The sequence below is a fragment of the Nematolebias whitei genome, chromosome 21 (genome assembly GCF_014905685.2).
Source record: "Nematolebias whitei isolate Nwh7 chromosome 21, NemWhi1, whole genome shotgun sequence".
NCBI lineage: Eukaryota > Metazoa > Chordata > Actinopteri > Cyprinodontiformes > Rivulidae > Nematolebias > Nematolebias whitei.
The window spans coordinates 24,426,309-24,454,072 of NC_056518.1; the positions used below are offsets into that span (position 1 = coordinate 24,426,309).

The following is a 27,764-nucleotide window of genomic DNA, read 5'->3' on the forward strand; positions in this document are numbered from 1 at the left end:
TTTTGTTGTTGTTTCCTAATATCATTTTAACCATGTGCTTTGTTGTGGTTCACAGGGAGAAAAAGTGGGACTTTCTCTGGAAATGTGACTTCATGGTATGAAATATATAATTCATTCAACCTTTATTTATACTTTTTTTTTTTTTTATTTGAATTGAATTTGAATTGAATTTTTGTTAATCCCATTGAGCCTCGGGGACTCATTTACAAGAGAGACCTGAATAATATGCTGCTTTTATTTTAAAGGTACATATTGCCAACTATGAATTCAAACATAAAAAAAAGGTTATACGTTTGATAGAGTTTATGCCGGTAGTTTACCAGATATATAGACACATTATTCTGGAACGCAGGTACGCACTCAATGTAAACAAAGGCAGAATCCACAGAAAACCAAGTGGAAGCTTTAGTTACGTGTTTTACCTACATTAGTCAAAGTCAGGGTAGGTGACAAAAAAAATGGTAAGTTTACCGTTCCAGAGTAATCTTTTTATCTGCATGTTTAACTCAACAAATGAGCATAAAAATACGTACCAGTTACCAAAGTTGTTTGACTTCTACCCCAAATGGCTTTTCCGTTGACACCGGCCTATTTATTTATTCACTTTGGCTGTGTTTAAACAATCACACAAAATTTGGTTTACAAGTTTATTAAAAGCACAAAAGAAGTGCAAATTTTGTTTCTTGCTTTGTGACTATTCAGGACATTGCAATGAGCATCTTAAATCTTGTTAAATGTGCTTCAGTTGCACAGACAACACAAAAGAAAGCTTTCAAGAAATGTCTAATAAAAAAGGAAAACTTTGACAACAGTTTAATTTTGAGATGTTGTTGTTTTTATTTTATCGTGTTTGTAGGGACGGCCGAGGGAAGAGGAGCCTTTACCCAGTACCACCGATGTGAAGTTTTTCTCTGAGAAGTACACTACCAACCAAATATTCAGCAGCAGACTGTCCACTCCACTGGGGAGGGAGCTGGCCAGACTGGAAAGGTCCCTTCTTTGGCCTGGAAGCTTTCAACACAAACACAAGACCTCTCTGCACACCAGAACACTAACTGACTGATATGGTCAGTCTATGTGGGCTGGATTATTAAAGACATTAAAAAAATGGAAATTAGGGAAAAGAATGTTATTGTCCTACATCTATGTCACATTTTAATTATAATGTTTTGTTTAAACAGATATTTGATGGTCTAAGAAGGTACCTGAGCTTAGTGAAAGGTTTGATCACCTACTACAAAGATGCCAAAACAAGCAGAAAATAGCTTAAAACTTCAATAAAAAGCAGTTTATATACATTAATGTCTGCATGATGCAAAGTTTGTTTATACTAAAAATGAATACTGAGCAGCATTTATTTGTTGAGTACCTTTGTCATTTTATTTTTGTTATTAAAATTACATTTAAGATGGTGAAATATTGTTATACTGTACTTCAATGCTCTTTGTTTAATTTTAGTCCTCAAACTCCGCTGAAGTTTTTTTTCTTCTATTTTTGTCCCTCTATCTAATTTTCTTAAAATTGTATAGGAAATAAGTTTAGCTCTTTAAAAAATTAAAGCTCAAGAATTCTGCACATTCTTGACACCAAAAACGATATTAAAAGGAGCTGAATAATATTATTTTAAAACATAAGTTCAATAATTGTATTCAGTGGAGTTACATGGTAAATGGACAGTTGTTAAAGTGGTTATTTGTTTTCATAATAAAATATTTTGGCGTTATTTCAATAAGAAAACAGGGATGAAATCACATGTTCTCTCACATTTGAAAAACCGAGGTTGATTTGTAGCCAATCAGGTTCAGAGGATGTTTGCGGAAATGAGGATGAAGCCGACCGACAGGAAACTGTCAAGCTAACATAACAATAAAGGAAGTCATGTTTGGTTGTGTCAAAATAAATTGTAAATCAAAGTATATATTTTAAATGTTACAGTAATAAACTTTTAACTAATTGTATTTACTTTAAGAATTAATATGCTGTTTATTAATTTTAATCTTACTTCGCAACAACGTTTGTTGAGCGCGAAATAATCACGCTTTTGTATTACTTTGAAACTTTAAACCGGAAGTTAAGTCTAAAACCGACTTACTTGATAAAAGTGGCGTCGAAACAGCATCTGGAGCTAGTATTTCTTTTTTAAAAAAGGTTCATTAAATGTAGAAAACAAACTACTTGTGCCTAACTGGTAGATTTTTTTAAGTTAACATTTCTAAACAATGGAGCCCCACATGTTACTGCACGTCGCTAACTTCAGCACGCTGTTTGCGTGCATGGTGCTAAAGTTCCCGCAGATCTTCGTCCTGATGAGAGCCAAACGGACCACGGGAGTCAGCCTCAACAGCCTCGTCCTGGAGCTGATTGGGTGGGTGAACTCCGGCAGGCTCTGAGGGGAGATCATTTTGCATGCTGTGTGTGGGTTTTAAAACCAAAGGGAAGGGGAGCTGCTGCAGATGGGGTGTGTAGTTTTCATGTGATGTCTTCCTGTTACTGTGCACGAGCTCAAATCATCTGCAGCTACAAACAGGGAAATGACAAACCTTATAAAGAAACAGCTGGAGGTTCAACAGTGATGGTGAATCAGTGCAGTGGAGCCAGCTCTTCTGTAACAGCCACAAACTGCTCTCTGTTGGATTAAAACAAGTCTTTGTCAGGCTGTTTGTGAGCAGGCTGTAACTGTACGACCCTTTTCATCTGCTCACCCTAAAACAGCCTGGACAGCCACCAGCTGGCCCATAACATTAAAGTCCCTGACAGCTGAAGTGGAAAACATCCATCAATCTGGGAGATTTCAAACCAACAACAAAGCTGTGAGATGCCACAAGATGCCTCTAGAAGTCTGTTTCGTTGGCAGAAGATGGATCTGCAGCGTTAAAGAAAAAGAGAACCTCGGGGTTTTGGTTGTAAAGAAGCACATAAGCTACAAAATCTTTTCAAAAGGCATTTATTTGTCTTTACTTTAGCAAAATCTGGAATGAATGCAAGCTGCCACTAGTGGACCAAGAGCACCGTACAACCCTGAAAATCTTTGAATGGTCACAGATGTTAAACGAGTGTCTTAATTAGAAGGAAACACTTCACAAAGGAACACACTGCTCTCTAAAAACTAATATCTGAAAGCTCAGTTATAAACTTTATTCCTTCCAGGTTCATTGTTTTCGTAACGTACCAGATGTACTATGACTACCCACCTCCAACATACCTGGAATATCCCATCCTCATCGCTCAAGGTCAGTTGTCACGTTACTTTTTCTTTCAGTGTTTTGTCACTTTTTTGGATCCACAACTGCCAATACACACATTCAAGGTAGAAACATGTGCAGTCCAAAAAAGTGTGTATAACAGGTTTTATTCGTAATGTTTTACTGAAACTCAGACAGTAACCATTGGCTTTTGAAGTAAACCCCACTCAACATGGCCACCACAGCGTATCAACCTGAGCACACACAAAAATGGCTAAAGCTCAGCCTATTTTACAGATATTACGCTAACAATGAATGTTGTAGCTGAGAGTCATTCACAACACACGAGTGTGACATCTTGCATTATTTCATAGGACTGCTTTTGGATCTTAAAATAAACTAGAGAAATTGCATTTCCTGCAAAAGTATGAATACTTATTGCTGAAGAACTTGCTGAAAACCAGCTGAAATTAGCTACAAAAACATGCTGAATTGTAGCTGAAATGAAAGAACAAGCCTTAACTAGCAGAAGAAAGCAGAAAGAATACATTTTTGCTGAATTAGGTATAAATTACCAGAAATTAGCACAAAAATTAGTAAATTAGCTTAAAAAAAGTTAAAATTGGCTACAACAACAAAAAAAAAAAAATAGGTGAAAAGGCAGAAAGAAGCTTAAACTACCAGAAGGAAGTGAAAGAGCTGAAATGAGCTAAAAAAAATGTGGAATTAGCTAAAAAAGCTCAAAGTAGCATAAAACTGCTAAATATTTGCTGAAATAGCAGAAAAGGTTGAAACTAGCAGAATAAAGCTGAAAGGAGCATAACAAGCTGAAATTACCATAAAGATGTTAATTAGGCTGAAAGTAGCAAAAGTTACCATGAAAAACTTGGAATTTATCTGAAAACAGCTGAAATTAGCTAAAATACTAAAAATGTAAATGGAAACGGTAGAACAAGCTTAAATTAGAAGAAGAAAGCATAAGGAGCATGTTTGCCAGTTAGGTTAAAAGAAACAGAAATGAACACAAAAAAGTGGAAATTATCTGAGTGAAGCTGAAATTGCCAACAACAAAAAAATAAAATAAAACAGCTGAAGACCAGCTAAAAAAAAATCAGAAAGAAGTTTAAATTATCAGAAGGAGGTGGAGAAAGCACATTTTTGCTGAATTAGGTTGAAAAAAGTAGAAGTGAGTGCAAAAAATGTGTAATTAGCTGAAAAGGCTAAAATTAGCTAAATAGTAGCTGAAATTGCAGAAAAAGCTGAAACTTGCTTAAATAAGCTGAAAGGAGCACAACAAGCTGACATAAGCAGAAGTTTGAAGCAGCGCAAAAATGTTTTAATTAGCAGAACGAACCTGAAAGGAGCACAAAACGGCTGAAAAAAGCAGCTGAAATTAGCTAAAAACGCTTAAATTTGCACAAGGAAGCAGAAAGAAGCTGAAGCAGAACAAAATGTGAAAGGAGCAGTAAAAGGTTGTAAACACATCTAAAGATTTGAAGGATGTAAACTGAGCTCAGTTCATTTTTCTGAGGAAAAAATGGCCGAAAAGGCTAAATATTTCAAAAAAGCTAAAGTTGCACCAATAGCAAAAGTCATAGCAGGATGGTCTTGAAAGAGCTGAATGTTTTGATATATGATTTATTGAAATAGCTTAAACTGCAGGAAGAGAATCGTGCCGAAAAACGTATGGAAGACAAATGGATCACAATAGTGTGAATGCTTCATAAACGTTCACACTATTACAAACGCCCATCAGTGGTTGCATTTCAAAATAAGGAAACAGGAAAACCTGTGAAGTTCTGAGAAGTTTGCATACTTGAAGTGATTGTGCGTCAGTGGCCCTTGAAATGAAAGTTGAGCCGGGCCTGAAGCGGTGCGGGCTATAACCTGCTTTCTGTCATCAGATGTCATCCTCCTGCTCCTGATTCTTCACTACGATGGCAGCCTGCGGCAGAGCCTCATCTACGCCGTGCTGTATCCTTTCATTCTCCCATTTTAATAGATGTAAAAATGCTCATTCGGCCCTGAAGAAAATCAATGACCCTCGAGCGCTCTGAGTGCAGCGCTTCTGCCTTAACGGACTGCGTTTCAGGTTGTTTGGAGGCTGGAGGCTCCTCACTGTGGAGAGGTGGATCATTGATCTGGCTATGGTAATAAATCAGTTTAAAATCAATTCTGTGTCTCGCAGTAAAGACTTGTCATGTCATCAGTCAGGAGCAATGAGGTGGAGACTCGAGGAGACCTCATCTCACCAGGTGTTTCACAGAAAGGCCTGCTTGCTTAATGGGATGAACATGTCTTTAGGCATTTTGCATTTAAAAAGGGCGAGAGGAGCGATCCCGCAACCCACCTTAAAAGTTTAGGAAACCTTTTTACCGTTTAAACTCGAGTTCACCTGCGCGTTCAGTACCTGCGTGAAGTCTGATCGCCACTCTCTTCTCAGAGCCTGTGCACGTTCATCAGTGCTGCCAGTAAGTTTGCACAGCTGCAGTGCCTCTGGAGCTCTAAGGACGCCGGACAGGTGAGCGCCCTCTCCTGGGCCATAGCCACCTACACCTGTATGGGTGAGTATTAAAGGGATATTTTAGACTTTTATCATCTGCTGTTTAAAGATAACAGAGCATCTGATAAACCTTCGGAGTCGACCAGATTCAAGAGGGCTGCCACATTCAACTGACCTTATTAGGCAGTTTTACAACTATTGATCTAAATTTGGTGCGGTAGTAGCTGAGACTGATCCTCAGTGCATATCCTGACATATCTGTGCAATCGTTCCCAGAACTGGTTGCATCAGATATTTAACACTGGCAGGTGAACTTCAAAAACAAGTCGTGCGCACAATTCTTACACATTTTAAGTAACATTCAGCCACAGTCTGCGCACATTTACAACGGTGAAACGTTAACAGAAACACAAATGGACTAAAGCAGGTTTCATCCACCAAAATCTGACTCCCTGCATAAAACAGTCAGGCAGATTTATGGCATGTTTTTAAAAAGTCCGTTGTTACGAATTCTCCTCGAATCACTTTCCGTCCACGAATGAGCCTCGCATCCATTTAGTTTGCTCCTCGTTTATTCAATTAAAACACTTCATTAGTTAAATACCAGATGCTGTGTGGTTTAATGAGCGTGTCGTTTTGTTCCAGCGAGGATCTACACCACCACGGTGACAACTGGAGACATGCAGGGTGAGTGGAATAACAATTGACTGTTGGACGACTCGGGCAGGAATATTTATTACAGACTTTAGACATTTCAGAAGTTTGCTGTGTAAAGGCCTTCCATCAGGGTGGTTACTTAGAAGCCTAGTGTGCACTGAAGGAGGGAAATCTCTTAAAAAGGAAGGTCTGGATCCTCAGTTTTCAGTCACAGCATGAGTAGAGTTTGAGAAAACGAGTTCCTGAAAGCCTAAATGTTTTAATGTGAAGATGACATGTAAACTAAAAGATTAAAGTCCTCATCAACGTGGCTGAAACTCACTTTATTCAGGTATCCAGCCTGAATAAACAAAAACACAACACAAAGTTGTCCATTTTAGAAAGAAACTTAAAAAATAAAATTGTGGTTTGTTTATTTTATTAAGTTTTTATAAGAAATTTTAAGATATTGACAGGCTGTGATCATAGACGAGAAAGTAAAATGCCAAGTCTCCTCGAAAGTGACACCAAAACAACCATCCCCTGCCTACACTTTGGCATGGCTTGTTTTTTAACAATTTCCAAAAAATATCCTCCTAATCACGGGATAGTTTCTAAAAAGCTTTTCATCCACGCACAAAGAAAAAACAAATCCTTCCCAAAATGCTGCAGTAACCATGCCAGGCCTGTAAGTGGCGCTGTGACACATAAATACACCCAAATCAGGAAGCAAGGCATGGATTAGGTGCAGTGTTGCCAAGTCCGCTTATTATAAGCGACTTTGGGCTTGTTTTTTTCTAAAGTCGCTTGCAAATCTTGTGAGTCACGGGTTGCAGTTTTTTGTGCTTGTTTTGAACGTTTAGTTGCTTATTTGGGCTTGAATTTCTTTCCAAGTGAAACTAGTTGATAATGTCCCAGCTCTGAACAATAAAGCAAAACAAATGATAGGTAGCTTGTCCCTTCCACGCCCTCGTTTCCTGTTTATCGCTCGCCAACCACTAGAGGGCTTCACTCACACGCAGATGTCAAGATGTTGTTTTTAAAAATATGCCAAAATTTTTTTTGGCACTTTTTGGAGATTTTAAAGAAAGTTTTTTGTCGACTGTGTTTACTATGAGTTTGCTGTTGCATATGCAAAATATTTTATCGGAGCTTTAAAGTATGTTCTTCAAAGTGTTTGGCATAATTTAGCTGCTGTTTATGTGTAATGCCATAATAAATGTTTATACCGTTTAAAAACGGCTTCTGTTTTACACAATGTGGTGGGTTGCCAGTTCTATTGCAAGATCTGGCAACACTGATTAGGTGTATATTAGCATGAACTGTGAACAGAAAAAGAGGATGTCAACATGTTGTAGGAGAGATTAGATGCGACAATGACATTTATATGAGTCGTTTTGGCTGTCTACACGAAAACAAGAATTCAGGAGTTTTCCACTCTAGAACCAGTTTTCAAAAATCTTGTTTTGGGGCTCTGAAAACAACATATCCATGTGGATACAACACTGAAACGCTAAAAAAACATTCCCATGTTGACTGCCCTTCAGGTTTTACTTGACAATATTGTTTTCTTAAAGAAAACTGAACAAAGTTTGAGTGCTTTTGTTAAATTAAAGCAGTAAAACAAAAATATTTACCACAGATGGAGAAGAGCAGCCAGCTCAAAGTGTCTCCTGTTCCATTTCTGCTGAAATTTCTGAACAAGAATAATTTCATGGTTGTCTTTAGGCTCTTATTGATTTGGTTACTTCAATCAGCCATATCCAAGAACTCGACCACTAATTTTGTATGTAAAAAGTCTGGAAACCACAGATTTAGAACTACATTTAGCCAGAAAAGTCTCTCAGATTCAACACAGCATTTTAACTTCCCGGTTAAATAATGACCTGTTTTTGTTAGATGTGCATTTCTAACGTCCTAATTCTAACAAGTTCCGTCACTTTCTCGCAGTTCTGGTGCGGTTCGTTGCCATGACTCTGCTGAACCTGTGGGTGCTGCTCACTGTGATCTACTACCAGCGACGGAGCAGCAGAAGCTCCAAGAAAGACGATTAATCCGAAGTCTTGGGTCACCACACCTGATAAAGTTCAGGTCTCGGATCGTACTGGGTCACTTTAGCCACAGGAAATCTTGAACGATCAAACGGGCCAACGGTTAACAATAATTAATATCAGTTTTGGTTTGTGTTGAATCCAAACGTTTTAACATTCCAGTTTTTTGTAATCTGACCAAATATTTGTTAGTATTTTCCATAAATGAGCCAAGAGAATCCAAGCTCTTCCAACTCAGGATGACAAAAACTGTATTTTTATTGGGTTTTATACGGTTTGTATGGAATTCTCTTAAACCTCTTGAATAAACCAAACATTTTAACGTTTTACAGCATGATTTGTCATACATGAAACCGTCAAACATGCAGACACTTCTATAAAAATTAAAAAAAAAAGAACACAAAAGGCACATCCACGCGTTTATTGTTGAAGTGGTCATCATCGAGCAGTTTGGTAGCAAACATGCAATCTGAATGTAAAACCCTTAAATACAAAGTGGACAATGCTGTATAAATAATATAATGTGCACTGTATGGCATGTCAAATATATACTGTGGATATTTATATGTATAAAACATGCTTCATGGTTAAAGGAGAGCACTTCATACACACACACTCACAGTTTACTCTCCACCTTGCTATATAAGCCACATACACACGTGTCCAAACTCTGAGTTTGGTTACTTTTAATACAAAAATATCACAAATACTTTTAGAAAACTTTCATTGGACTAGTGCTGCTCAGTTTTTTGTCTTGTGGGGGACCAGGATTTGATTGCATACCCTCAGTTTTCTGCTTTTTATTGTCACTGCAGTCTGAAAACTATTGTGAGGGGAAGCCTGGAGGGATAAATAAAAAAAAAGCATGCATGTTAACCCGAGAGTAGTTTGGTGATGCATGTACGTTTCTGGGGGGAAAAAAAACAAGCGTCCATTCAAAAATAACACAAGGAGCTGGGATGAGAAAAGCGTCAACGGTGCAGTTCAGTAAACTTTAACCTTTTAGAAAAGACAGTGCAGGTTTGTAGGAGTACGGCCCTCCATTTAAGTGATTCACCATCAAAATCTGCACAACAGGCACTCGGGAGATTATTTGCTCCAATCCAGGAGGAATCCAACACTCCACCCCTACCTCGGTGAACCCCCAGGACCTTTGTACCTTCAACACAAGATTCACCTGAAAGCAGAGCTGTGGAGAGCGAGAAGCTACAATCATGAAAGTACAAACACTTTCCGGGGTCAGGTTCAAACAAAACCAAAATACAGAACCTTCTGAGCGTAGTGTTCCCCGTTAAACCCTTCATATAGTTCACAATCATTAAACACAAAACGTCTTATTTTTGGCCACGATGATCCTCAGAGACGTGGACGAGTTTTCCTGCTCGGCTCGTCCTGCTGAGAATCGTTGAGGTAAAGTGGATCCCCTTATCACCAGCGCTCCTTTAGCGTCTCGGAGGTACAAAAAGCGTGTAGCTGAATCGTTTCAGGAGCTGACTGGCTCGCAGAGAGAGAAAAATAAAAGTGTGGCTGAGAACAAATGTAACTCTCACAGGCTTGAGACGGCGAGCGGGTTGTGGAGTGACGTTGAGTTCAGCGTGCCGATCTGCAGACGAAGCTTCAGTGGAAGCGCGCCACAAAACCTCAGATGCATCACGCTCCCAAAGCGAGGTTAACTGGAGGAAAAGAAACAACAAGTTAAACACGTGTAGCCATCTTGTTTCTAAATTACACTCAAGGAGAAAAACTTCACGTCGCCTTAATTTTGAAAGGAAAAAAACAAGCCTACTGGAAGTTTAGGGTGAAAACATGCAGAAAAAGTCCCAGTGGCAAATTAGAAATAAGAGTAATTTTCTGTCTTTGAGTTATGTCGATGTTTGAACAGCAAATATGGAATATGGGACTTGTCTGTTAAATTTACCTACAGGGAGGATTAAAATAAACTATGAGTTGTAAACAAATGTCACGTCATTTCTGTGAAAGTCATTGATTACGTTTAATGAAAGATCTAAAATACTTCTAACTGGATAATCCACATCAAAAAGTTATTTAGCATAATTATGATGTAATCAGTGATTGCAATTTTACTCTGAACAAATCTAAGCTAAGCATCGGAGTAACAGAAAATGACAAATATCAAATAAATCTGTTGGGTATTCAACAATTTCCTCACGACAGGACATACAAGATGAGACCGCTGTATATGGAGGATTAAGTGCCAAAAACAAAACAATTACGCAAGTATTTATTTTTTTAATTCTTTGTACGTCCTCCAACTCCCAACAGAAGTCGAGTTGTTTTGGTTTATAACCGTTTGTGGATTGACCACGATGACTGAGAATCTTCTTATATGTCCTCCAACTTATTTATTATGCAAGGTAAAATTAAATACACCTGAACAGAAAATCCCAAAGTATAAAAACATACAAACAAAATGCAGATTCAGACAAATTTTTATTAAAATTACTGATATATTAAATATAATTTCAATATTTTTGGTAGTTTTAGTCCTCCATAAATAAACGGCCTTTCCCAGCAGCAGATATTTGTGGATCTACTAATTTGAAAAATGTTTCAACATTTTCCAGGAATCAGTTATTCTGCTTTAATGCTGCACAACTAAAACCTGAAAGGTCAAATGATTCCAGCATCTAAAAGCTAATAAACAAATCGGTTTTATTGATTGTTTAAGTAGAGAACAGCTCAGAATTATTATTTTTTCAACTCCAAAAAGGGGCGGGGCCATAGTAAAATGGCTGTGGATGGTTTTCCCTGGCGTGTAGCCGCAATTCAAACAAAACGATGTAAACATTTAAAGCTCGGCTTCTAAATGAATTGAAATGTTCTGCCAAATTATTCTTTACTTGCCAAATATTCAAATATCAGCCTTTATTTCAGACACCCTGTGACAAAGTGATCCCTGCAACTGAAAATGAAAGAAGCAAAACATCTGAAACACCTTCATGTGGCCTGACATCCCCTCTGAGTGACAATAAACCCGACACAAACACATTTAGGGGCCAAGCTGATTGTGAGACAAACATGAGCAGGGGGGAGTCATCATTGGTACCAGGTGCTGCTGGATTCTTCTCTTCTCATTCTGAATCCGTTCGATCTGCGAGGGCTGGGGTCGGCGTACGCAGCAGGGAGTAAACAAAAGTGACCGGCAGGTGAATAAAAGCAAATACTTGGAAAAATCACAGCACAGCGGGCGCAAACTGACCAAAAACCTTTTTAAAGATGTATACAAATAATTTTTAAAAGACACTTTTCAGATTATCTGGCTATTAAAGTCAGAAAAAGATGGAGGATATGACTCTTTCTACAACTAAAACCTACTGAACTTGTTGAAGAGAGCAGGGACTTTAAAAAAAATAATTTTAACACCACACTTTCTGCAAATAAACAAGATTTTTGGCACAAAGTTTAAAACTGTTCATGGTGGCGGGTTAATTTTTGTGAAACTGCGTTTAGGTTTAAGACTGCAGCTCGTAAAGTCCTTAAACTTCCAAGTCTGCTAATCAGATCAGAAAATAAATTTGTTTTGATGCGTTTTCCTGAAACGTTACGTTCTGCTGTTTAAACCCACGCTCCCAACACGTAAAGCTAACGCTTTAATGCGCACGGCACACACTGCACACAGTGTTACCGTCAGACAAGAACCGAGGCACAATCATCGTCCATATCATCCGACACCCAGTGCCAGTCCTGGACACTGAGCTCCTCCAATCTGAAAGCAGGGAATCAGTTTTCATAGTCGTGATAGTTTTTAAAAACCCAAAATGTAATATTAGACATAACTCATTATTAAACAAATAGGTCATTTAAAATAGTTGTATTGAGTTTAAAAACTGTGTAAACAGACTTTATGGGGTCCTTAAACTGATGCATTTCTCCTTAGAAACAGAAACTAAATCACACCTGGACAGAACAAGAGCAGCTCTGAATCACTAAGACGTTATTATTAAACATTACTGCAGCGGGTTTGCGCAAAGTTGGGTAATAAAATAAAATAAAACAACTCCTATTAGAGGTTCTGTTCAGAAGTGTCAGCTGAACATGAAAACAAACTAAAACTTTTTGCTGAATATGAACTAAAAGCTAACATGAGTCGCCTTCTACGGAAGAATCATTTCCATTTTTAGGGATTAACCTGTCTAAATAAAGGTTGAATGAATTTAGTTTGTGTGAAACCCACGACTTTTGCATCGTAAGAAGCTTCAACTGAAAAAAAAAAAAGAAAAACAACTGGAAAAGAAATTTGTACATGCAAGTTTTCAAAATATGAAATCTTTCTTTGTCTACCTGGTCTTGCTGGGCGGGAGCTGTCGACTGGGCCTCTTCAAGGACTGGCTGGACTGAACCTTCATGGAGAGGCGTGGCGAGGAGCGTCCAAACTGATCCGGTAGTGGCGGCTTCTTAGGAATCCTCTTCACCAGCCGGCTCACCCACTTCTGCTGCTCCTCCTGGGAGGAGGCGAGCAGTAGCAGGTTCTTGGCTGCAGATATGTCGTAGTTCACTGGAGGTCAAAGAAAAGAGACGTCTATTTAATAATCTTGAATATTAATAGGCGGTATTAAAGCAGCACAGGTGAACGTGTACAGACCTTTGCAGGGAGCGATGATCTCCTCCTTCTTGTCCATGTGGTCCTTGTGGCACTTGATGTGGCAGCGCCGGCACTCCAGAGCTGGTGGAGGTTTGAACATGTTCCACAGGGGTTTGGTGCACGCCTCGCAGTTGGTGGGGAAGTGGTAGATGGTGGGGATGAACTCGTGGCCTTTGTGGCAGATGTAGCTGGACTTCTCTCCGATGGACAGCGGCTCCACGGGAAACTCTGGCTCCTTTTTGCTCTCACCTTCATTGGCGTAAAGAATCTGTAGGATGCACAGACGACTGTTATCTGCAGCTTTTAAACGATTGAGAAGCAGAATCAGAAAACATCAAAGGAAGGCTGGAACAGACCTGGAATATCCTGGGAATCTCCTTGGCTTCAGCACGGTACACATCTGTTTGAGTAACTGGCCTCACGTGGAAAAGTTTGCTGCAACACAAAGATAAATATTACATCTTACTATTCAACACCTGTAAGAAATAATCCAAAACTTCTCGAGTTTGTGGGTCAGGTGTTACACATACTCTATGTCGAGCACCATGCAGGGAATGGACTGCTCTCTGTCCTGTTCGCTGTTATAGAAAATTATCTTCTTGCTGCTCACCACAACATACTACAGAAACAAGGACACATAAATCAGTGGTAAATCAGAGACATTTACAGGTAAAGTGCAAACTTGGTTTATCCCAGACCTTTTTCTCCCATCCAAACTTCTTGGTGTTGTTTCTGACAGGAAGACAGAGCCACCCCTCGAGTCGGGTTTCTAAGAGAGAGGATTGAAAAATCAGGAAGATTCCTACGCATGCCAGGAGTGCAACAGTACGACCAAGTCCTTTTGGTACAACAGGGAACATTAAAACTATTCCAAGAGCAAAAACAGAAAAGCAAGAAGTGTTTGCTTCAGTTATATGACCTAAACTTGATGCTAATTAAAAAATACAGAATATCTTTAGTAAAATAAATAAAATGTGAAATATGCTTCACAGCTAGCTGAGTGCTCGTGTGGGGATATGATGCTTGATATCAGAGAATACCAAAAGCAACCCAAATGGCTTGCCATGGACTTCTCAGAGATGATTATATGACATTACTGCCTGCTATACTTGCCTATCACCCCTCTCTATTGCAGCCGTCCATGATCGCTCAGGCAGGTCTTTTAGCTTCTGTCTGTTTTTTCTCAACCAGCCTTGCTTTATTTGATGCAAAATGTTTAGATAGTATCTTCCTCTGTTAGCAATACGCAGTTAAATAAATGTGCTTCTAGATGGAAGCTGAGACTAACGAATCTGTCATCTGGGTCCCTGTGCCGAACCGTTACGGTAGACAGACATGTACCGTTACACCTCAGACACCGTAAACACATACTTATACTTTGTGCAAATTTATGCTTGAGCGTTCTGACCTTATTACTGAAGTGTACATTTTCCAACCATGTAACAAAATTTTAAAAGCTTACTGGACTTATTTTTTGGATGCATTTATGTTTAGATATTAGCCATGGCCTCACTTTAATGAACAAAATCTTAAAATCTTATGAAGGCTTGAACTTGTTAATGAAATTAAATGAGCCACTCTGGACTGGTTAATTTTTTTTCCCAAAACATTCAAATTTGTGCTTGTAAACAAAGTAAACACTGAGTAAGTCATGTAGTTCCACAGGGATTTGTGCTCGGACCTTTCGGATACTTTTTCTACATTCTTTCACTACGTAAAATTATTAGACAGCAGGATATAAGTTTCTATTGCTGTTGATATTCAGTGATATTTGTTCATAAAGCCTGATGAAATCAATAATTAGATTAAAAATGTGTTTTAGAATCAAACGCATTTGTTTTTTTTGCTTGAATTATTGTTTTTGCAATCATTTAAATAATAAATCTCAAATAAACCAGGCTTTTTTTTTTGTTTCAGAGGAGTGAAAACAAGCTACTAGAACAAATAGGTGGGCTTTAACAGTTGAGTAATTCATCACAATAAGAACAATTCACCAAAAAACGAACATTTACTACAAACCAGTAATTCAAACAGTTACAAAGAGTTCATTTTTACCTGCGTACGCATCGTCAGCATCAAAATCTGGCCCGCTGCTCATGCTGGCAGAATCCATGGATTGAACACTGAGCGTCTGCAGGAGATTCCTCAGCTGCTCAATGTCACTGTCTTTACTGTCCAGAGCCATCTGCAGCTCGATACGCATCTGGCTCTCTTCTGCCAGTTGCTACATGTGGAGAAAAAAAAAGTATGACTTCAGGGTAAAGTTGCTCATTTTGATACGGTGAAACAAGTGGACATGTGAACAGATCACCCACCGCTTGCATCTCGTTGATCTCCTTCTGGTATTTAATCATGGTGCTGTTGAGCTTTTCTTTCTCCGACCTCAACTCCAGCTGCAGCTTCCTGTTCTCCTTCTCCTTTCGCCGCATGTCTGTGTCGTTACCACGACGGCTTCCTCCGCCACGCACCTCCTTCCTGTTCATGATTTCTGCCAGCTTATTGACAGCCTGCAGATGAACACGAGTTAAAAGTCCTTTCAGAATTACAGAAAACTGGGATAAAAAGATTAAAATGGCACTTTGAGAACAGCGCAAGGAAATCCTAAAAACCACCAACCTGAGTTTTCAGGGTCCTCTCAGACTGAAGCTGCTTCTCAAACGTCTGTTTCATGTGATTAATCTGCTGCTCCCAATCCTTCGACTTCCCAGAGTCTAAACGGAAACAAAAAAATTAAACCCTGACAACAAAATTTATGAATTTTAATATAAGGGTTTCTGATTAACCTTCAAGTGCTTCCTTCATTTTGTTGTTCAGTTCCTCTTTCTCATTGGCCAAGTTGGCAACGTCACTTGTCAGGGTCCTATTGGCCTCCTCCAGCTGCAAACAAAACAAAACATCCATAACAACATCTGTCAAGTCCCACTTTTACTCATTTTGAATGACAATGTGATTTGAGCTGAACTCAGGAAGCGTGTGTTCGTGAAACTCACCGAGCTGATGGTGATGTCCTTCTCAGAGAGCTCTTGACGGTGGCGAGCCATCATCTCCTTCAGCTCCAGCTCCTTCATTATCTTCTCCTTCTCCAGGTCTGAGTACTGCTCCTCGGCGATGGAGCGAGCCAGCTGCTCCGAGTCGGCCTTCGTTAGCGTGATCTCCAGCTGAGCTGCCAAAGAATCCCTGAAACGGAACCGGCAGAACAGAATCAAACCCAGAAATAAACCACGAATACTCAAATACTAAACTGTGGATTTTTAAGCAGTTCGTTCACCTCTCTTCCTGCAGCTCCTGCAGAGACTGCTGCATGTCCTTGTAGAGTTTGTTTTTCTCCTCACATTCCTCCTTTAGTTCTCGAACCTGAGTCTTATAAAGAGTCTGGAAAAGAGGTGTGAAATTTAAAAAGTTCAGTGAGCTTTCAAAATGGAACCCATCACTGCAGAACCAAAGGAGGTGAGGAGCACAACTAGTACGTTGCTTGAAATGTGGGTCAGTTATCGCTATTTTAAATCCATGCTTTTAAAATGCTGCTTAATTTAATTTGAAGGATATTTCAAGATTTTTCAGGTGAACTTTAAAGCTTTTTTAGCACTTTTGGCACAAACCTGAATGTCTACTTGGTGATCAGGAGCATTTTAATGTGATTTGTATTCATGTTGAATATTTTTAAACGAGTTATACTAAAATAATCTTGTTTATAAGTAAAATAAATTAGACATGTTTGTTTAAAATCTGTTTAACCGTTTCAAACATGCATTAGTAACTGAGATAAATGCACAAGTTTAATACAGAATCATACATTAATCCCACTCACAGAGAAATACTGTTCAGCCTCCAGCTGGTCCTGTAACTCCTTCATTTGTCCATCTGTGTCTTGTCTTTCTCTGGAGGCAAAAAGAAATAAATAAATCATGAATTATCTGTAGGGATCTGATAGGTGGAGCAGGTGAAAGGAGAGCTGAACGGACTTGCGCAGCTCTTGGTTCTGCTTCTCTAAGCTGCGTTTGATGTCCAGCAGGTGGTTGGTTTCCTGTTTGAGCTGCTTCTCAGAGGTTCTCAAGCTGTTGAGCTGCTGGTTCTGGGCCTTTAGGTCGTTCAGGGTCAGGCTACGCTTCTGGGTCTCCTGCTCGATCTTCAGCGTCAGGTTCTTCACCTGAGGAAATACATATTACATATTTTCTTTGGGAAGCCTTTAAAATCCAAACCCAAACTTCACAGGAATGATCCTCACCTCCTCAGTGAGTCGGTCCTTGTGTCGTCGCAGCTCATCTAGTTTCTGTAAGGCCTGTTTGTAGTCACAGTCCATCATGCTGCTGTATTTCTCCAGCTCCAGGATTCTGTTCTCCAGGCGCAATTTGGCTGCTCGCTCCTCCGCCAGCTTCCGCTCCATCTCTGCATGAAAATAATTCAGTTAGAACAAATCTTTCCCGAGCTAATCTGCTGTGATTAAAGCTGCAAAGATAATTCCAGTAACACCGTGGGACTAATATCCATGCACTAAGTTTGATTCAGTGCATGCGAATTACAACTAAAAATCCACAAAACGCAGGATGCTGAAGAATATGCAACTTTTCATGGAGTGCATTTAAAAGTGATTTAAAGTGTTTAAATATTACAATAATTTATGCATTCATTCCTGCTGCCCTACCTTTTTACAGAAAAAATATAGTTCAAGTGATTTTTTGTTATAATCATCCACAATTTAATTAAGTTATCGTTTCATTTTTGATTAAAAAACTCCAGGTTTTTTTTTTTTTAAAAACAGGTCTGGACCGCAGGCAGGTCAATCTAGTACAGTCCTAGAAAAGACTTGGCTCCTGAAGGCATCACGTGTTCTAAAATCTCAGAAAACTTTTCTGCTCCTTGTGTATCCTCTTCTGAGTTCCTCTGCTCAGCTTTGCATTTTAGAGCTACAGCTTGTGTACATCAGCAGCTATGGAGTATTACTTCCTTTTTAGGCTCTCACAAAACGCCACAAGGACGCCTTCTGGCCACCTCGCTGTGATATCGGAATGGACCGAGTAACAGACCTAAAACGATCAACATGTGAAAAGATACCAGTGCTGCAGCGTAATGTGATGAAGTGATGGAATATGTGATCTGTGCAACCCACTGAACAAAAAACAGTTTTATTATCGAGGGAAGATTGATGCTGAGGCACCGCTAGTTTGTATTTAACAAATTAGTTAACCACAAAGAGAATCATCACCGAGTTTGCTCACGTTTTTAAAATATGACAGCTATGTCACATTTAATACGTCACACTCCATGTCAACACAGCAGAGTTCTGCTCCGTGCCTCTTTTGGTTCAGTTTCATTTCAGAAAACGCACGTCTGTGCATGACGTGGTTGGCTGCGATTTTTAAACGACCAGAAAGAGCTTAAAGACGGGCTGATCTGTGCGCTAATTTTGCGGAACCGTTTTCTGAAAGAACCTTTATTTCCTTACCCCAAAAACTTTCCTCAACCTAAACTTTTTTTTTAAAGAATGTGTTGAAATCCTAAAATACAAGAATGGATGTAATACAGAAGCTGCGTTCTGATTTGGGCCTACAGTTCAAATCAGCCTCACCCTTCATGGATTCTGACTTGGCGCCCTCGATGGTCACTTTGATCTTGCTCTTGTCTGCCAGCAGAGATCTGGTGGCTTTATGAGAAGCCCCCTCCTGCTCCAGCTCCTGCTGCAGAACCTTCAGCTTGTAGGTCATGTCGATCTCCTTGTTGCTCATCTCCTGTACAGACATGAAACAAAAGCAGAGGCGATTCAACACCGAGAGCACAAAAAATATTCATCTGTCAATAAATAGTGTCCAACTTAGCGTCAGACTAAAGTAAAGTTCTTGAGTGGAAATTAGACTCATTAACTGGCTGAAAAGATCAATCATTTGAATTTCTTCCTTTTATTCACATTCCTCTTTCAACTTCAACTTGATCTGGTTCAGACGTCTGGTTTGGGACGTTTCTGAGGTACCTTTTCCAGATCGGTAAGTTTCTCCTGCAGCTGTCTTTTCTCAGTCTCCGCTTTGGACAGAACCTGTTTCTGCAGGCGGGCCTCTTCCTCCAAACCCGAAATACGTCCTGAAAAACAAAAGGCCAAGAGGACTTAGAGACATATATCCAAACTGGCACACCTAAGAATCTTACTCCATACTCTTTATTTTATTGTAATAAAACTTGATATATTGTTTTGTCCTGTCAAGTTACTTTTATTGCACAGTATAAGTCTGAAGGTGTTCATTCTCTCCTGACCCTGATTCTAAATTCTGACAAGTTGAACCAAATATTTTAATTATATTGTCAAATATGTCCAGTTTCCTCAAACTCCTTTAATAATTTCAAACAAAACGTGCTGAGATAAGTCAAGGTTTTAGCAAATTGTTGTTTCCAAAAATAGTATTTCATGGCTTTCTAGTTGTGTTGACTTTTGTATTTAAGAGTCTTAAACAAACAAAATCGTTTGAAAATGGTCAGATACAAGAACGGAGCCAAAAATGAGCAGAAAGAGCAGCCAAAACAAAATTTTAGAAAAATTTGCTCTCACCAACATATACAGTCACCCATTGTTAAAATAAGCAAATCTATTTACGTAATAAAAGCTTGTTGTTGTTTCACTGCAGTCTTAATTACAGTGCGCTTTGTTGTTTGACTTGTTAATGAAATCCATCTGAAGACTAACAGCTGCAGTTTGACGGCAGGAACCAGAATGTGGCTTCATGTGGTTTACCACAATCGAATAAAAAGCTTAATATGACAGCTGACACACCACTTCAGCAGCATTAGGACTAATCTATTAGCCTAGCTGTTAGATTGTTGGTTGGAGAATGATTTATACCACCATGTGACTGGAACCAACAGGAAGCTTCTGTCTATAAAACATCAGAAGGAACCCAGTTTGAAATCCTGACTTACAGCCTCTGTGGTTGGTAAAGAAGCACCAGGTTCATGTTTTATTCAACTTCCTGACCCCTGAAGTGACCGCTCTGTGTCACACACAGACAGGAAGTGAACGAGCTGTTTGTTTAAAGAATTTTGACAGAATTCAGACTCAACAGTAAACATCTTACTAAGCAATGTAAAATCTCTTTGCTTCCCTCAGTGTTTGTACGGTATATTGATCCCGTTGTTTACCAGCCTTTGCGTATTTGTGTATTTAATGATGTGTGTGTGTGTGTGTGTGTCACACACCCATCAGGTCGCTGATGGTTTCCGAGCCCTGGCTGTGCTCTCTCCTCTCGGACTCCAGCGCCGCCTGCAGGCTGATGAACTCCTTCTCCAGGCTCAGCTTGCTGCGCTCCAGCAGGCAGCATTTATCCTGCAGCTCGCGCACGTTAGCCTCCAGCTGCTGCAGCTGCTTGCTGCCTTCAGTCTGAGCTTTACGGAGCCTCGTCGCAGCTTCGGACTCGGCCCGCAGCAACGTGTTGGCTTCCTCCAACTGACAGGACAACAATATTCACTTTAAAAACTCCTTTAGGTCTGGTTGAAACCTCAGATGTGACTTTAAATCACTTTACGCAATACAGTTTGTAAAATATTTAATGCAGAAATGTCTTTAATCTAAGAAGAGTGCCTCAAACACCTTTCTCTACAGCTGGTTTCAGAGCTCTTTAATAATAATGCATAATTTGTTCAGCATGTTTTCCAAGTCATCTGACAAATACTAACATATTCAATAACAGAGAGATTATACAAGCATAATTAAATGCTTGAGTCAATACTTTGTTTAGAATTGTTGTGCAACGACAAATACAAATCAACGTTTTAATTTTTATTTATTCAAGCGACTCTAGATTTGAACCATGATGATAAAAGAACATGTCAGATAAGATGGTTTAATTCTAATAAATCAGTCTTAGCCTCAGATATCAATCATTATAATGAATTATTGTTCATCCACCAATATTTGAATATTTAAAAAAATGTTTGTTTTCAGGACTTTTATCATTTTGTTTCCAAATCTGAAATAAAAACCAAACTCAAACATGTTTTATTAATTTGGTTTGAAACACCTCAACATTACCTCATTAGTTAGAGAAGTTCAGTAACTTTTACTTGAAATCAAAGCTCGCTGATACCTTTGTTGACTTTGTTTTAAATCAATGTATTATTCAAGCTAAATATGCTGAAACAAAGAAAAATAAATGCACATATATAAGATTAACAGACCTGTTTCTGCAGCTGAATGTTCTTCTCGTTGGAAATGTGTGAATTTTGGTTTCTTTTCTTCATGTCATCCAGCTGGTCTCGAAGGCTGTTGACTGCAAAAAACAGAAAAACAACGATTAATTCTTCATTAAAAGTTAAAACATAAATAAAATATGTATATGTGCATAACAGACGTGAGATGAGATGTCTTAATTCTGTTAAAAAATATGACAGCTGAGTTTTGGAAAAGATGCAGTCCATCTGAGTTGAGTAATTTTATTGTGCAGTTTTACACTCTGACCAGGTGATGGCACTGTAACCCAGATTATTTTTTTTTTAGCATTTTAAATTATATTTAAATAAAAAATAAAAAGCCAAACAAATGAAAAATGTTCAGTTCTTTGTGAGATTAATTTAGTGTTATTTTTCCACTTTTTAAATTATGAATTACAAAAAGAAAAAAACTTTTAGTCACTTAACCGTGAGAGTGCAGAAATGTGTTGAAATAAACAAGGAAATAAGACTTGAGAGGAATTAATGAACTGTAAATGATTTAATACAACTAATTAAACTCCGTGTATCCAGGACATGCAGAGTGTTTGGTACCTTCGTTCTCCAGGCAGCGCTTCTTGTCGGCTTCATTCTCGGCCTTTCGGTGGCTCTCTAGACTCTTGTGCTGCAGCAGGGCCTTTTCTCTCTCCAGCTGCCTCAGACTCGTCTCCAAGTTCTTCCTGCTGTTCACCTGAGCATCAGTCAAAAGAAACATTTACAAATCCGTGACTTCACAGATCCGTTTTCATGACTCACGTTAACAGCTTATTGACTCTGTCATCAGAACCAGCAATTACATATTTTAACATCAAACATCCGCATCATCCAAGACGTGCACATCAGGTCTAATTTGGTCGGGTTGTGACTAATTTCTGGATCGGATTTACTGTTTTGGTTTGAAATATTGTGGAAATATAACAATTTCAAATTACATTACACACTTACCTCATCCTCAAATTCTTTGGTAACTTTTTCTAAACGAATGGTGGCAGCTCTGCACAGAGTTAAGGTTTAAATTTAAAAATAAAAACAATAAAAGCTTAAGCTGCCGTACAATTTAAACTGTGTTCCTTTCGTTTCGGTACCTGTATTTGTTGTCCAGGTCATCTTTGACCAGCTTATCGTTACTCAGCTGGATCTCCAGGTTGTGAAGTTTCTTCAGAAGTGCTGCAGACTGAAAACAGAAAATGCACCAGTAACACAAAAAGGTCAGAAAATAGTGGAGAAAAAAGAACAAATATTAATCAGAGTATTCACAACAGATCAACCGCTTCATTCTGATTTTTACAAGACGTAAAAAACTAATGTTAAAATATTTTAACCTCTGAAAGACAACAGGCAGTTTAACGTCCGACAGCAGTCTTGTTGAAATTTTTATTTTTTAAAACAATAATCTTGAACTTAAACGTAGAATTAGACTGAATTAAAATAAATACATCCCTGTATATATTAACAATTGACATCAAACTAAATAAAACTCCTTTTACATTTGGGGACTGAAGTCAGAGACTCAGATTAGCTATTAGCTCAGCCATTCATAATAAAAGCAGCTTAAGTCTGTGCAGCTACAAACACTGAAACTCTAACAAAGTGCAAATAAATCAGGATCAGGAGTAAGAAATCCCATTTAAATTATAATCTAAGTGGTTTACAGCCGTGTTCTGTGTGGTTGTGTGAACCGACAAGTGTTGCAGGCGGCTCCTGAGAAGCTCGGGTCAAACGATGTGGAGCTGGCTGCTGCTGTTGTTCTGGTGAAGAAGAAAGTGGACCCCTCTTTCGGTTCTTAGCTTTGTTTTTTGTATCAAAATGCAATAAACTTATCTGGTTCAATCTGATTTTTAACTGGTAAATCTCAGACTCAGACATATTTTCATTTACTGTCATTATGAATATACAAGAACTGAACCAAAGCATCTGGGCGTCTTGTTCCTGATGGCAGGATGGAGCGGGAGATGAATCGACGGAATGGGGCCTCCTCCTCAGTAATGAGGGTGTTGCTTCGGTCAGTCAAGAGGGACTGTGCATCTTCTGTGGCTTGGGAACATCTCGGGGTCCCGCAGAAGGAGTTGGACAGTGTCACTAGGAAGAGGGATGTCTGGGTTTCTCTCTTAAACCTGCTGCCTGTTGACCCGACTGGATAAGAAGTAAAAACACCCTGCTTTTTAAACCACCTTCCTCAACAATAACGGTCAGTAATCATCTTCTGAATGTGAAGAAATCATACTGTTGATCCAGTCTGGTCCAAGCCGCAGCTGTTGGACAGTCTCACGTGGGACACGTCGAGTTGATCACGGTGGACACAGTGACTGCAGAGTGCACAGGTCCTGTGGCTGCAGAACAAGCCCAAATCATCGCCCACAAAGGGTGTTTGTGTCAACATGCTGCGTTTGGTTTCCTCTAAACATGGTCCTGTCTAACATACTGGTACATCTACTTTGATCTCTTTGTTCCAAAAGTCTTGTTTAGATTAAACTTTCCAGACTTTAAACTGTTCTGCCACGTTCGTTTTAGGGAGAGGAGGTTTGCTCCTGTAAACTTTCCAAACACGCGTGTTCAACCTGAATATTTAAGATTATCACATACTGCTTTAACGTTTTTTTTGCCATAGTTTTTTGTGATACAGCAGAGAAGCAGAGTGATGTCACGTGTTGTTAAATTTTTTTTTAAATCTCCCAATCCATAAAACTTTCATCCTGAAGCAGAATGTAGCTACTTTTAAGCGTAAAGTATTCACCTCTCCTTTTGAATTATCATGCGTCACCGAGATGTTGTTGGCAGAACTAAGCAACCTAAAGAACAGAAAACAACAAATTAAACATCAAGTTATAAACCACAAATAAATCTAGACAAGTTTCTAAAATGCTTAGAGACAGGAGGAGAAGAGGAGGATTTACTGGTCTTCTTTGAAGTAGGTGAAGCCGACAAATGGTAATTGATTTCCAACAAAAGCCTTGGGTGTGGGGAATGTTTCGACGTCGCCTTTGTCATCTTCGATCTCGTCAAAGTTGCTGGTGTCTATGTCGCTGCTCAGCTCCGGAACCACAGGAGCAGCCGCTGACGAGGAAAATAGAAGAAAACTTTACAGTTTTGTATTTTTTTTCTGTACACAGCTGAACGCTGACTTCTGTTGTGCTGAAAGAACAAACTCAGTAGTGAAGTTGTTGTCAGATGAAACATGTTATCAAGTGAAACATCACAAACAGGTTTGTGATACTGACTGTCCCTGATGGTGTCGAAGGTCCACTGGTCGTTTTTGAAGAAAGGATGCCGTTTGATTTCTTCCACACCGTTTCTGCCCAATCTCACCCCCCTCAGAAACACAAAATCACAGCATGAATTATCTTCCCCAGTACAAATTCAACCAAAGGAAACATTAAAAACTGGGTTTTATTTTGAGTTATTGTCAAAAGACAGAAAATAAATCTGAAAACATGAGTAGTTTCTGCCAAATATAACAAGAAATAGACAATCTATCTTTTTTTTACCTTTCAGTCAGGAAAGCACAGATGATATTCTTGGCCTCTTTGGAGATCTCCACATCATCAGGGAAGTTCAGGGAGTTCTTGTGGTCCATGATCTTACTGTAGGTTCCCACCAGAGAGTCAGCGTAGAACGGAGTGTCACCTAAAAGGCAAAGGAACAAAACCATTTACAACAAGCACATAATTTCATCGTTGTCTTTGTGAAGCGTTCACTGACCCACAAGCATCTCGAAAATGAAAACGCCCACAGACCACCAGTCGCATTCCCTCCCGTAGTATCCGTCTCCTCCCTGAGACTTCAGCACCTCCGGAGAGATGTAGTCTGGCGTGCCGACAGCCGTGTCACAGTGCACCATCCCAGTCTGCAACAAAAATAATAATATATATTTTATATATATCAGTAAGAGTCATAAAATGTGCAGCGAATCCAAGATTAAACCATCGGCTTCAACCTTTTGAGGAGGCCGGCAGGAAAATTTGGGCTTTGTTGCAGAAGTCATCTTTTTCTAACTTTTAACCTTTTTATGATACTTTTTATAATCCTTTGAATGAACTAAAACACAAACACATGGGATGATGAATCCACCTCTTGTTTTGCAGCTGAGAAAACCTTTTCATAAAAACTTGGCACCGCTTTTTACTCAAATCAGATTTTTACTGATTATGGCCAAATGTGCAATTACTCCTCCATCAGTCCAAGAATTGTTTCTAAATCACACTAAGCTTGTTCAGACTTATTATGACTGTTCCACAAATGGAAAGCTTTTGATTTGTAGTCAAATCAAGCCATTATTTCTAAGAGCCTTCAAGAGCAGCACTGTTTTTTTTGGACCTCTAATTTCCACAGTCAACTGCTGATTTTCAAATGATGAAATGCAGGAAAGTGAAGGCACATTGCTCCCTCTTTACGTTCTACTTTGGCTTTCCTACAATTTATCTGCTGAAGAAGCAAAAGAATTTGATCTGCACAGTTAAAGAAGAGCAACTGGTGGCAATTAAAAATAAATTAAAGTAGAACTGGACTCACAGAGTCCATTTTCATGCAGGTGCCGAAGTCGGCCAGCTTCAGATGTCCGTGTCTGTCCAGCAGCATGTTGTCTGGTTTAATGTCCCGGTGGATGAAGCCCATGGAGTGAATGGAATCCAGAGCCATCACCACTTCGGCCGCGTAGAATTTGGCCCATTTTTCTGGCATGTCGTAGGTGCTGGTGAGGTTGACCAAGTCTCCTCCTGGCATGTACTCCATCACCATGTAGAGGTAGTGTTCGTCTTGAAAGGCACAGCACAACTAAACGCACAAACAAGGCTATGAATACGTGATCTGCGTTTCTGTAATACAATCGTCAAAAAAATAACCATAGGCTCGAAAACATACCTGCACAACCCAGGGGCTGTTGGCGAACGCCATGATGTCTCTCTCCTCCCAGAAGAACGCAGAGTCCGAGCGCTTGATCATCTCAAACTTGCTGAGCAGCTTCAAGGCGTAGACCTTCTGCGAGGCTTTATGTCGAACCTGGAGGATTGTGAAAATGAAAAGATTCTCCAGAACCGAACTCGACTCTGAGCAGATGTGATGTGCAGATTGTTCAAACTGCAGAAAGCAACATTAATCACATGCAACACAGAAGAAAAACACACCAGGATAAATAATGTTACATAGTGAGAGTCTTCCTTACGTCAGTGGTAAAAAGCATTAACCAAAGCCTGAATGTTGACTTTAACACACATATGCCCCCACGCTCCACAAACCTGGTCATTTTTCATAAACAGTAATTTAAAAAAGTTGTTTTTCCTTTATTTACATGCCAACACATCATTTTTAGCTCCCAGCTCAGAGGAGATCCAGCCATACTGTGACTGGTTGAAACCAAGTAAATGATTGGCTAAATTGTAACACACTTGTTCTCTTTTCCACCACCTATCAAACAACCAGAGGCTCAAAACAAAACTGATCCAAAAGCAGCTAATGGTATACATCACCCAGTCTAAAAGATTTATTTATTTCTTAATCTAAACAATTAAGCCTAGAGAGGTTTTGTTTTTACGTCACTGTTTTTCCCCTGAGTGAAAAAACATTTAGTACAGCTCCAGAACCGGAAGTACAAAAAATGAAAATCATCCTAAATGAAAGTCTGCTGGTCTCAGCTGGGATCCTCACAACAAACCAAAGTCAAAACAGATCAGACATTAAAATCTAATCAGAAACGGTTTTCTGCTGCTGAAGCTTAATCCCAAGCAAAAGCCTGAAGGTGTTTAAAGGTCAGAATGGACAAAGTTCAACTGCTAACCTGCACACTGTAGTTACACAGATAGGTTGGGTCTGTAGTTCAGAAAAAAAAACATTATATTGTTTTAAATAAACACAACCTTGTTTAATGTATATCCACATAATAAACATGTAAACTCACCAGTTGGACTTCACCAAACGCTCCTCGACCAATAATTTTAACTTTTTCAAAGTCTTCGGACTTCATCTGAAGGTCTCGCAGGCTCCCCACGACTTTCTCATCTAAAGTAAAATATATATATATATTTTTTGAAACTATTGTACATACAGTGATTTGGTTAAGTTCTGTTACAGATTAACATGAAACCAACTCACATCGGTTTAAGAAGGTTTCAATGTTTTTATTCTTGCGTAGCGCCGGGTAGTCCAAGTCCAAGACCAGAGCATTTATGGAATCCTAAAAACCAAACAAAAACAATCCTCCATCAGCTTTAATCACCAATAAACATGACAGAGGCAACAAAACTGAATGGACAAATGGTAATCAAAAATAAATTGGCTATAAAGAAAGGAATACCTACATAATTAACCATGTAAAGCACAAGAACAAGCCTGCAAACACAGGAATGTTTTTACATTAAACAGCAGGATGTTCTTCATCCATCTTCTTCCTCTGACAGCTTTTTATAAAACCTGGTGACTCATCCTCTGCAGAAACATCAACAGTTGCATAACAAACCAGAACCCACTCCTCTCACACGTTAAAATGAGGCTGCAAACGCAAATTATGATTAAACACTTCTGTTTACCTTTCATCTGAAAGTAAAAAAAAGGATGTGTGGGTGTTCATATTTTATGTGTCAAATTGTAAATAAATTATTTGCAGATATATT

The 27,764-nt window shown here is 39.1% G+C and overlaps 3 protein-coding genes across 3 annotated transcripts in view; 2 read left to right on the top strand and 1 right to left on the bottom strand.

Annotated features, from left to right (window-relative positions):
- c21h2orf50 (chromosome 21 C2orf50 homolog) overlaps positions 1–1,254 on the top strand; it is a 2,758-nt gene extending 1,504 nt beyond the window's left edge. Inside the window, exons 2-3 of the mRNA XM_037694743.1 lie at positions 56–95; positions 857–1,254. Of these exons, the coding sequence (XP_037550671.1) occupies positions 56–95; positions 857–1,063 (247 nt within the window). The 3' untranslated portion in view covers positions 1,064–1,254. The remainder of the gene's footprint in view (positions 1–55; positions 96–856) is intronic.
- Positions 1,255–2,075: 821 nt separating this feature from the next.
- On the top strand, positions 2,076–8,732 carry slc66a3 (solute carrier family 66 member 3). The gene is made up of 7 exons (XM_037694742.1): positions 2,076–2,365; positions 3,148–3,230; positions 5,087–5,156; positions 5,275–5,332; positions 5,626–5,746; positions 6,331–6,372; positions 8,272–8,732. Exons 1-7 carry the CDS (start codon positions 2,220–2,222, stop codon positions 8,373–8,375), a joined length of 624 nt encoding a protein of 207 aa, XP_037550670.1. The 5' UTR covers positions 2,076–2,219; the 3' UTR covers positions 8,376–8,732.
- Positions 8,733–9,973: 1,241 nt separating this feature from the next.
- rock2a (rho-associated, coiled-coil containing protein kinase 2a) lies at positions 9,974–27,133 on the bottom strand. The gene is made up of 30 exons (XM_037694744.1): positions 27,053–27,133; positions 26,020–26,157; positions 25,672–25,932; positions 24,862–25,006; positions 24,648–24,786; positions 24,381–24,472; positions 24,057–24,216; positions 23,897–23,951; positions 22,248–22,336; positions 22,108–22,156; positions 21,718–21,853; positions 21,133–21,224; positions 20,155–20,401; positions 18,941–19,047; positions 18,542–18,701; positions 17,201–17,361; positions 16,938–17,122; positions 16,784–16,853; positions 16,244–16,347; positions 15,966–16,152; positions 15,759–15,852; positions 15,592–15,686; positions 15,291–15,482; positions 15,031–15,199; positions 13,674–13,744; positions 13,506–13,594; positions 13,332–13,410; positions 12,976–13,243; positions 12,675–12,888; positions 9,974–10,045 (listed from the first exon to the last, which is right to left on the bottom strand). Exons 1-30 carry the CDS (start codon positions 27,116–27,118, stop codon positions 10,042–10,044), a joined length of 3,918 nt encoding a protein of 1,305 aa, XP_037550672.1. The 5' UTR covers positions 27,119–27,133; the 3' UTR covers positions 9,974–10,041.
- Positions 27,134–27,764: the final 631 nt, after the last annotated feature.